The 11,425-nt window shown below is 47.2% G+C and overlaps 1 protein-coding gene across 2 annotated transcripts in view; it reads left to right on the plus strand.

The window, feature by feature from the left end:
- Serpine2 (serpin family E member 2) overlaps positions 1–11,425 on the plus strand; it is an 83,795-nt gene that overhangs the window by 27,685 nt on the left and 44,685 nt on the right. Inside the window, exons 2-3 of one of the 2 annotated variants that reach the window (XM_004638155.3) lie at positions 6,443–6,723; positions 9,669–9,896. In XM_004638155.3, the coding sequence (XP_004638212.1) occupies positions 6,465–6,723; positions 9,669–9,896 (487 nt within the window). In that variant the 5' untranslated portion in view covers positions 6,443–6,464. The remainder of the gene's footprint in view (positions 1–6,442; positions 6,724–9,668; positions 9,897–11,425) is intronic. The other variant, XM_023723062.1, reaches the window with a different exon arrangement.

The following is an 11,425-nucleotide window of genomic DNA, read 5'->3' on the forward strand; positions in this document are numbered from 1 at the left end:
TACTGTTGAACAACTCTCATGACTACATTCATCAAAAAAAAAAAAAAAAAAAAAAAAAGAACCACTTGGTTCTCCCTGGGGCAGGAAGTATACAAATGAGTTTGGGCCATCTTGTCAGACCAGGAAATGAGGGGGCTAACAAGATGCCAAAATCATCTGGAAGGTTCTAGAACCAGCCCAAAGAGACTCGTTTTGAGCTGCAGTGAGAAATTTAAATTGAATCAGCTCCTTAAAATGTGTTGAAAATAGGAGTTCAGAATGTCACAAAAACAAAACTCTGGTCAACTAAGAGGTTAGAAAACCAACTCATTTTTAATTGAGAACTGTTAGGGAATGAATCAAGCATTCATCCTGCCCTTTGCAATGCAAACGGAATCTCAGAGTGAACAAATAGTTAGCTATGAAATTTTCTCTTTATAGAAATATTCCAACTGATGAATGGAAAAGAAACATTTAAGTTCCAACAGCGCCCACCATTTAGCAACCCCTAATAAAAACACACAGGCAATAATCATGAATAGTTGCTAACATCCCTGCAAGAGGCAGTCGGCCACCATCCTGTGACGGCAGCCCCTTGTGCAACACCTCCCCATGACATTCTTGCCAGCGGAGGAGCTGGCTCGGATCTCATTGCCTTTAGAGTAGGGTCAGCACACTTCTCCTGCAAAGGGCCAGATGCTAAATGATTTTGTCTTTTCAGGCCACAAGGTCCTCTGTTACAAGGAGGCTACACTCTGTCTGCTGAGTTCTCGCTTTGAGCACCAAGTCAGCTATAATAGGCAAAGTAGGAAAAGCGGCAAGTCTGGCTCTTGGGCCATGTTCTGCAGACCCCTGTTCTAGAGTGAAAGCCCAACTTACAAGAAGTGCCCGAGACAGGAGCTGCATAAGCAGTGTCATATGAGAGTAATTATCAAAAGCCAGGTGGAGAAACACTACCTTTTCTTCAACAAAAACACACTAAGGAAAAATATTGAAATAACTAGGGGAAGATTTTTTTAAAAAACAAGAAGCAAATCAATTGCTTGCCATGTACAGAGCCCATTTCAATCCTGATTCATCCGAAACATAACACTTTAGAAGTCGATCAGGACAGTTGGAACACTGGGCTGTTTAGCAGAGTCAGGACCCATTCATTTTAATTTTTTGTGTCACTTTGAACTCGTGTCTTTCAACATACATTAAGGGGCTCAATCCACTTTAAATATTGTTCTTATTAAACCCCATATTATGGATCAGTGTTTTAAATCCTTAGATTTTAAATGTTGAAAATATTTTGAATGCTGTCATAGCATGTCTATAATTTGCTTCAAAATGATCTTTGATAAGCAATGAAATAACCATAAGTTGATCATCATTTTATCTACATGTTGAGTTTGTCAATTTTTTATGTTTTTGCATGTGTCTGAATCTTTCATGGTATAAAGTTCTAAAATGTATCCATATATTTTATAGACTTGATCTCATCAAGTACTTTTCAAAGAATGAAAGAGTAGGAAGGGCTTCCCACCTTATTGGATGTGCCTGGTGCCCCACCCCCAAAAAGCAGGCTGCAGCCTGGGTAAGAGTGGGAGTCAGAACAGTTCTGTGGGCTCTTTTCTCCCTGAGCTGTTGACATGCAATGCATTGTGTTAAATAGAACCGGTATCTTCTGTATCGACATGGACTAGATTTAGAAAATGGCCTTCACCATTTCTGAGGCTGTCTTTGTCTCCATTGTTTAGTCGGTTAGCAGCAGCTCAGTTCAGGGGTCTGGTCACCAGGGCTTGCAGGCTGTGGGAGGCAATTGGTGGCATCCAGCCTCTTGGGGGTAGTGGGATGGAGGAGACAGAGGGGCAGGACAGTTTTAGAGCACATGTCATCCATCCCCTATGCTGGTAGCTTCCTGTGCTTCAGAAAATTTGCTTTGGGCATGAGGGCCCAAGGGGAGCAGAGTGTCCACCCTTTTTCATTGTTTCCTTAGAATCACTCTAAATCCAGGCTTGTTTGTAGCACCTCTTGGCTTTTAGTTACTTAAATATTAATTTTATAACTCTGCTTTCCCATGACTATGCATCAATTTAGTGTCTACTCTCTTTGGCCCTCTGGGCACCAGAGCTCTGGAGCACTTTGGCTGTGCTTTGTGGGAGCTTACCATCTAGGGGAGCAGTGAAGAAGACAAAGCTGCAAATAGCTCAGGGAAGAGGTGCAGGCAGGAATCTATAGAGGTCAGAGAATGGGATGGAGACCTTGCGTGTGCTGACCAGGAAGGCTTCACTGGGTCCTGTGGGACCTGGGAGCACTGGAAACCTGGGCGGAAGATGAGGGAGAGAAGCAGAGGAAAGCTCCAAGTCTCTCAACAGAAAAATACCAGAGCAGTGACCCTCCCGGCCCAGCCACAGGTGGGTTTTTAAGCTACAGTATTATTCTGAACAATCAGATGAAGAAAGGCAGCCAGCTCTTCAGAGTGTGGCACCAAGACTCAGCAGAGGATTTCAGCACTGCCTGTGTAGCAGCAACTGGGACTGTCGTGGTTTCCTGTAACCTCCGCCCTTGGCAAGTGGTGCATTTAGCTGTATAGAGATGCATTTGGAACCTGGCATTTGCAAAATTGCCCACCCGGTATTTCCTGTACTACATCATGTTTAACACTTAGAGCAGCACACAATCACGTCAAAACATTGCCTGTGTCAAACAAAGAAAAGATTTGGAATAAGAGAAACTAGAAATACAGGAAGAAAGAGAAGCCCAACATGGGGAAGGATATGCCTGGGGCAGTAGCTTTGTCCTCATTGATCTCCCTCAATGAGACCCAAACTTTACACTTACTTTTAATGTTGTAAAAACAGTATTGAAGAATGGACACACTTAAAAAGATTTATGATCCCCCATGTCAATATTATCCAATACATTTGAGCAATACTTTTATTCTGTCTTACATGAAACTTGAAAATTAATTGTTCATAGAAGTGAAAAGAAAAGGAGGTCTCCGTGTTCTTCCCATCGTGGAAATCTGCTTGTTCTAGAGATGAAGCGTTGCAAAGGCCAAGAATTTCCAAAGTTACTTCATGTAAAAGACTGTCAATTTGGACACAAGTAACTTTCATTATTAGGACTTGTGTAGCCTGAAGTAATTTGTGGGTCAACACCTACATTCCTGGCTCCCAAGCTTTGGCGGGAAGTGGAATCTTATTCTTAGCCATGTTTACAAGTCAGATGAGTTTAAGCAAATGAGCATTTGGCTGAGGAAACTGAGGCCAAGAAGGAGTGTGTTTAGGACATCAATCATAAATTGTTGTTTCCAAATTCTGCACAGCGCTAAGTGGGAATGACCCAGTGCACTGTTATAAGACTGTACAGGGTTGGCCAGATAGCTCAGCAGACTAAAGCGCCTGCCTAGGCAGGCGCAGAGACCAGGGTTTGATCCCTGGTGTGTTGTGCTGACCCTGCCCTCAGGACACACTGAGATGGTGACTGAGATGGGGTGTGGTGGTGAGCGCCTGTAATCCCAGTGCTTGGAAGGCTAAAAACAGGAGGATCACTACGAGTCCGATTTGTGTAGTGAGACCCTGTAGACATATTTTTTTTAAAAAAGGCCTGGGGAGATAGCTCAGTAGAATAAACGCTTGCCTGGCAAGTACAGGATCCTGAGTTCAATCCCAGGTACCGGAAAAAAAAAAAAATTACTAAAAAAAATAAAAAAGACTGTACATAGACATACCTCAGAAACTTCTGGGTCCAGGAGATTTAAGAAAAATGCCCATGGCCACTTTCTCCTACTTCATAGTGAAACTTTAAGCAAAAATTCCCAAACAAGCAAAATTCTGCTAAGTAAGGTAGCTTTTTATTTAAGAGACAGTTTGTGCTGACTTCAAGACATTGAAGCTGTTAAGTTTCTCATTGACTCTGAACCTCCTTCCTTATTTTACAATGATGTATAGATGCAGATACAGATGTATAGATAGGTATCTACATAGACACATTTGATATGTAATTATCAAGTCGTGGGGATATAGATTAGATATAAATATATGATGTAGGACCAGCAAGACAGCTCAGCAGACTAAGAACCTGCTTTGGCAAGCTCAGGGACCAGAGTTCAATTTCTGGTCCTGCACGGTGTAGCAGCCCCACCCCCAGGGTGCACTGAGTTGTGACTGAGTCTAGCCATGGTGGCATACACTTGTAATCCCAGCACTGGGGAGGCTGAAAACAGGAGGATCACTACAAGTCTGAGCTGCAGAGTGAGACCCTGTACCAAATACATAGATGAAGATAAGTAAGTATGTTGTTTCAGTTCATCAACTTTAAACTACTAGAAGCAAATTGGATGTCCTTCATGCCTTGTGAATATGTATTGGAATAGTCACTAATCCAGTAATCCAGGTTTCTTTGGGCAGACTAGATTATGCCATGCCACAGGTCGTTGCCAAAATCGACTCTAATGCAAGTGTCAGGAATTGAGATCAATGCTGTTGGCATCAATCACTAAATCTGACCATTTGCAATAATGATTATACAAATTGTTTTGTATTTATTACCACTTCATGGCATATTAAATGTTAATATGTTAAAGAGGATGTTTGCCACCTTTAAGAAAGAGAAAAGGATAAAGGGAGAACCCAGCTCCTAATTTTTAGATGAGTTGAGTAAGGCTCTCACGGTAGTCTTTGGAAGCTCTCCAGTGTCCACTGGGCTCCAGGACAGTCCAGGGATTGTCGTGGTATTAGAGCCATTGAAGGTGCCAAAGTCAAAATAGGCCACACTGGCCATAGTCAGAGCCCAAGTGTAAGCGTATGTAGGTCACTTACATGTTTTGAATTTAGACAGGCTGAGTTTACATAATTATTTTACAATTAGGCTCTGGAGAAACACCGAATGTTCTGAATTTTTAAAAGGTGCTTGTTTCACAATATAGAAGAAATTGCAACACCCACTTGAATGACGGCCTCAGTGGCTGGAGGAGCCGGCGGGGAATTCTGTTTGTGCCGCCAGTCCTGGCGCAGACCACCGCTGGCACCGGCCTTGGAGAGTGTTTCGAGCTAGCAGGGAGACTGAGGACTCACACAAGCGTTCTCTGAGCCACGCTCAATGAACGCTATTTGGATGCAAGAAAAAAATAAGAAAAACAGAATCAAGCGCTTAGGCGCCTCTCAGGGTTGAATCCCATGTTTGCTGAACACGCACTGTGACCTAGCGTGGGAAATTCTGGGGGTGCAGAAGGGAAGTGGGGAGACTCCAACACAGATCACCCAGCACTGTCCAGTGCCCTATATTCCCCTCGTAGACAGTTCTCCCTCGCCCCGGACCACCTGCCTCTTCAAATCCCTCTCTCTGCTGCACTCCACAGATAGACAGCGTCCCACATATCAAAGCAAGTGACAAGGGGCACAATTTGGCTCCACAGGAGCCCTGTGCCTGCCTCTGGGGGAGGACCCACGTTAGCAACACCACAGGTGCCACTTTTGTTCTAACCAGCTGCCACTGTTACATGCGCACTTAATGAAAATACTTTTCTTCGTAAATACATTTGAATTTTGTACCTCTTTGGCTGTCCTTGCTGAAGGAAGCCCCGTAAGTGGTACTCAAGAAATGAAGCCTGTTGAAAACAAATCACCGTAATTGAAAATAGTGTAAGCTGTGCCCTCCGCACCAATTTATGGATTTGCCAATTGTTCCGGCCCACGATGGCTTTGAAGTTGTCGCCAAAATTTATTTGAATTAGAAGTTTTTAATTTAAAAAGTTACATGCTTAGGGTAAAAGAATCAAAGCCATGTGGTCATAGATGGTCACAGCAGCCCAGAGGATTCACCCCCTCGCTTCAGACCTTCCAGGGATTATTGCGGCTCTCAGAATGGAATCAATCCTCACTCTGCAGCCACGCTGGCGCCTGGCATGACACACTTGTTCCTCTTCGGGATCTTTGTCCCACTGTGCCTACCGTGCCCCTCCTGCATCCAAGTGAGGCTGGCTTCCTCCCTCAGATCTCGCCAACCACCATCCCCCGTGTTGCCCACACCGACCCTGCTTTCACGCACTTCCCTTTGCTTTATCGTCAGGGCCGTCACCCCACCCTGAAATCACTTGATTGCTTGCTGGCTTATTTTCTGACACCCTTCTAGAATGGAACCTCCATGAGGGCAGGTGTATTGCCCACCTTATTACCATCGGACGCCTAGTCCGTAACACAGGGACTTGGCATGCAGCAGGCCCTTCATGATGGTTTAAATGGAGAGAGGGTACATAGGAGAATGAAGTCATGATTTTAATATAGTTCCTGGTACGTAGTGAGGACGTGACAAAGGGAGGCTTCTACCTCTTCTGCATTTGCCTACACCTCTGTACTGAGGACTGATTGAATCTGCGCTGTGCCGCCCAGCATGAGAACGGCATTGCATCGCACTTTGTACAGCGCACCTTGCCTAGGTGAAGTCTAATGTAGATGTGTTCTCTGTGCTCTTTCAGGCCACCCTTGCAGGAAGGAACCATGAATTGGCACTTTCCCTTCTTCCTCCTGACGACAGTGACTTTGCCCTCCCTGGGCTCCCAGTTCAACCCACTGTCTCTTGAAGAACTTGGCTCTGACACCGGGATCCAGGTTTTCAATCAGATTGTCAAATCTCGGCCTCATGACAACATCGTTGTGTCCCCTCATGGGATCGCGTCAGTCCTGGGGATGCTGCAGCTGGGAGCTGACGGCCGAACGAAGAAGCAGCTCACGACGGTGATGCGATACGGTGTGAACGGTGTGTGTGCTGCCTGCGCTTGGGGCTGTGCTGTGACCTGCCTCGGGTGGGCCTCTGTTTGGTGATCAGTTGTAGTCCGAGAAGCAGGGTGTCCAGGAGGAGCAGTGCTGGTGCAGTTGGGCTTAGGGTCAGTCTCTTCTAAAGGAAAGACACCAAGGTGCCAGAAGTTAGAGGAAGTGGCCTCTGGCCTCTGGCCTGTAGCTTGGGTCTTCGTGCCAGCTGTGGGACCTCTCAGTATCATAGCCCACGCGTCTAAAAGGAAAACTCTCAATTTCACCCATCTCTGCGGTCTGCATAGCTACAGTGCCCTGTATCATCGGTGTTCTTATGAAATGGGGGGGAGCAGTGCAAAGCGTCCCCCGACTCTGCAGGCCTGATACCAGCACACACAGGAATGCACAGAAACATGGGAGAAAAGGAGCCCTGCGGATTGTGCCAGTGCCGGTGACCTGACGCAGGGACCACACCAGTGGGGACCACTGGGTGAAGGACACATGGAGCGTCCCTATCTGTTGTCTTGAGACTTTTTTTTTTCTCTTTTTTTTTTTGTGGAACCAAGGATTGAACTCAGGCCCTTGTGCTTGCCAGGGAAGTGCTTATTTTACTGAGCCATCTCTCTGACCCCTTGACTTAAGACTTCTTATCCATCTAAAATAAGCAGGTAGGGCTGCCCAAATAGCTCAGTGGACTAAACCACCTGCAAGCAGGGGCCAGGGGTTCGATCCCTAGACCTGCCAGGCTGGCCCCGCCCCCGGGACGAGCTGAGACAGCAATTGAGACTGGGCATGGTGGTGTATGCCTGTAATCCCAGCTCTTAGGAGGTTGTAAAAAGGCGGATCACTATGAGTCTGATCTAGTAATGAGACCCTGAATACCCTATAGACCCTTCCCTAAAATACAAAAAAATTAATTAATTAATTAATTAAAAAATAAAATAAGCAGCTAAAAGTATTTTTTTGAGTTAAAGCCCAGTGAGAAAGGTTTAGTTTAATTCAAGTAAAAGCCTTTTTTTAATCCCCAGTTCAGCCACAGAAGTGTGTGTCTCTTGTTTCCCTTGAACCTTGGTGTTCTTACTGGAGTTGTATCCGGCCTGCACTCTTCAGGCGTAGCATACAACCCAGCAACTCTGGTTTCTAAACCTTTCCTTGCCACCAACGTGCTTGGTGGTCACCTTTCACACCTAGATCTGTTACTTCCTGGAAGGTGGGCGCGTTTTTCTACCCTGTTCTGCCCCTGGTGGTTCTAAGAATCTGTCCTAAGCAGGTGCTTCTAGCCGGGACAGTGAGCTGAGACAGAGGTGTGGACTGGGGCAAGCAGTGGCTCCTGCTGCGCTCACCAGCTAGGACTATGTGCCTGGCACCGGCTCTGTACCGGGCTGCCAGCGCCCCTCGCTGTTCTGTGCTGCCAACACGGCACACAGCTTCTGTGCACGTTTGCAGTTTGCTTACCTGTTGGAAGTGAGGAAGGGCTGAGTTCTTGGAACACACCGTTCTGTCCCTTACTTGGAAATTCAGAAACTCCTGGTGATTTGTGACTTCGTAGTGAATCACTGCTGAAATCCACAGAACCATTCTGAAATAGCAGCTGCGTTTTTGTTTATTATTTCCCTGCAGAGCCATGTTGATTTTAAGGCATTACTTCTGAAGGTGCTGTGACAGTGGCCAGTTGATGACCCAACACCCTGTCTTCCTCCAGTCATTCGTGGTCACAGGCAGAACGTGACTTGGGTGTGAATCAGTGACACTCAGGCCTGAGACATTCTGATCTCATAGGCTGCCACAGGGGCTCAGCCTCTGAGCCTCCACAGCTCAGCTGTAGGTGGGACAATGGTCACTTTGGGGGTTTTTTGGTACTGGGGATCGAACTCGGGACCTTACGCTTGCCAAACAGACACTTATGCAACTGAGCTATCTCCCCAGCCTGGTTTGAAAAGGTGGAGGAAGATCTGCCCTGCACTTTTCTGCATGGGAAGCACCAGGGCTTATGGCGGAAGCCCCACTAAAGGGCCTGGTGCTAGCCCGCGACCCTGGAGTGTCCTTCAGCCTCTGGGCCAGTGAGAAGGAAGGGGAGCTGCAGGTCTCCCAAGGTCCCTTTTGTGTGGAAATCCTTCTTTGTAGCCAAAGACCAGACCTTCAGCTGCCCTTATTGAAGAGGTCAGAGAAAGATACATGTTCAGAGTGACAAGTAGGCTCTTCAGATGGCCACCAAGGTGACTCCAGCAAAATACTGGAGGAAAGTCGCATTTTGGAAAAAGCCCAACGATTAGAAATGATCTGTAATTCAGCTCTCTGTAGAAACACATTTCATCCTTATGACTTATTTTTCTCTTTCTTATGCTGCAGAACTAAATGGAGCATGTATGAATGGCTTGTATAAAATAAAGCTTATGTTGCCATAAAATTAATTTCTTTACTTTTTTGAGCTGAATATCAAGTAAAAATCACATTGTTCTGGTTGGTGACACATGGCAATTTTTAATGGTTTTTCTCATGCTTCTTTTATTCATTTTTTTTTCTCAAAGAGAAAAAAACTAAATCACATTGTTAAATCCTTGGCAGGAAGAGAAATAATGCTTAAGACTGGTAGACAAGAAGAGAATGAGGTAGAAGTTCCCTTTGATTTGTTCTGAAGCAAGCACATCCCAGCATTCCAACTGACCTGATGCCCAGAATGGCTACCAGGAGCATGTGGTCTACACTGGGAAGGTGTTGGGATCACCCTGAATATGCCCATTGTGATCCAGAGTGGAACTGAGTTTTAGAAGCTTTCATAGTTTCTTTTAGCCCTACCCGCCTCTCCTTTCTCAAGAGAAAGCGGAGCACGTAGCCTCTTGCCATGCATGTGTCCCTTGCTTACGTAGTTCTTGTTTGCCAGAATGCAAAAGCTCTTTTAGAAAACCCCCAAATCCTTACATAAACACTGCTGATTTTTAATTTCTCCTTTAGGAGTCGGGAAAGTGCTGAAGAAGATCAATAAGGCCATCATCTCCAAGAAGAACAAGGACGTTGTGACAGTGGCAAACGCCGTGTTTGTGAAGAATGGCTTCAAAATGGAAGTGCCCTTTGTGACGAGGAACAAAGACGTGTTCCAGTGCGAGGTGCGGAATGTGAACTTTGAAGACCCTGTCTCCGCCTGCGACTCCATCAATACGTGGGTTAAAAACGAAACCAGGGGTGAGTGCCACGGCACCTTGGGTGCGTTCAGACTTCCTGAATGGAGGTGTGAGTGAGACCCAGAGAGGCGGGCTCTCATCCACCCTGTCTCTCTCTGCAGACCCCAGAACTCCCGCCTACCCCCTCTCCTCCTTGCCAAGTGCGTGCTGTCACGATGCCTTCTCCCTGCTGTTCAAGGGAGAGAGGCAGGCACAGCCTCTGTAGCTCACCCTTTCCCTGCCAGGTCCCTCCTCCAGAGTCCTGGCCGGCAGGTGCTCTTCTGCTTTGCAGGTTCTCTTACAGGTCCCTTCCTGCTACTGGCCCTGCTGTTTCTGGTGCTGGCACATCTTTCTCATCCTTCTGAAGGGCTTGTCTCTTTGCCTTCCAGTCCCTTGATTTTGCCTTCACTGGGCTGTAGGTGCCCCCTCATTCATGATATCCGGCCTCTGATTACCTCTTGTGGGCCTCACTATTATAGCACTCTGCACGCTGCATAATGATTGCTTGCTTTGGCACCTCTTCTCATTAAAAGGGGGAGATGTCTGACGTTGGTGTTTTAACGCTGTTGATTTGTAGACCAGACTTATCTGTGGAAAGCTCAGGAAGGCTAAAGTGCAGAACAGCAGAGGAGAGCCAGGGCGGGCGGGTACAGACTCAGGATGCCATCTCTATAGAAGGGACAGTTAGAGGCATGAGGATGGGAGCAGGGAGACTGCACAGAAAGAAGCCAGAAGATGAGCCCTGGGGCAAGGCCAGAACCCCAGCACTCCTGAGCCTGTGCGTCAGAGGCCTGGGTATGTTGAGAACGCAGATCCGGGGCCCCAGCCTCCTGAGTCAGTGTCACAGAGGAGGGGCTGGTAGCCTGCAGGCCGTCTTTGCTGCACATCCCTTACAGACATACAGCAGGCACAAAGAAGTGGGAACCACCAGGGAACTGGTGATCGGGTGGAAGAAGAATATTCAGGGAGCTTGGAGGGGCCCAGGGCTCTGGTGAATTCATAGCATCCCTTCTCCATTGTTGTCCAATCCAGTTCTCTTCCTGAAACCATGCCCTGAGCCAGAGACAGCAGTGAGTGTTTCTTGGAATGTGCTGGGCGGGCTGTGGCAGGCTGTGGGCTGGGAAAAGTAGCTGGCAGTGGATACATTCTGTATCAAGTTCAGGCCTCTGACTCTGGCTCATGGCTGTGATGTCCTTGCAACCCCTACTTCTGAGAGGACCAGGCATGGACCACGTTAATGAACCACCTGAGAGGGGGCAGGCATGGACCACGTCAGTGAACCATGTCAGTGAACCACCTGAGGGGGGCCAGACATGGACCACGTCAGTGAACCACCTGAGGGGGGCCAGGCGTGAACCACGTCAGTGAACCACCTGAGGGGAGCCAGGCATAGACCACTCAGTGAACCACCTGAGGGGGGCCAGGCGTGGACCACATCAGTGAACCACCTGAGGGGAGCCAGGCGTGGACCACTCAATGAACCACCTGAGGGGGGCCAGACGTGGACCACATCAGTGAACCACCTGAGGGGGGCCAGACGTGGACCACTCA

Source organism: Octodon degus, unplaced genomic scaffold (genome assembly GCF_000260255.1).
Source record: "Octodon degus isolate 3935 unplaced genomic scaffold, OctDeg1.0 scaffold00096, whole genome shotgun sequence".
Classification (NCBI taxonomy): Eukaryota; Metazoa; Chordata; class Mammalia; order Rodentia; family Octodontidae; genus Octodon; species Octodon degus.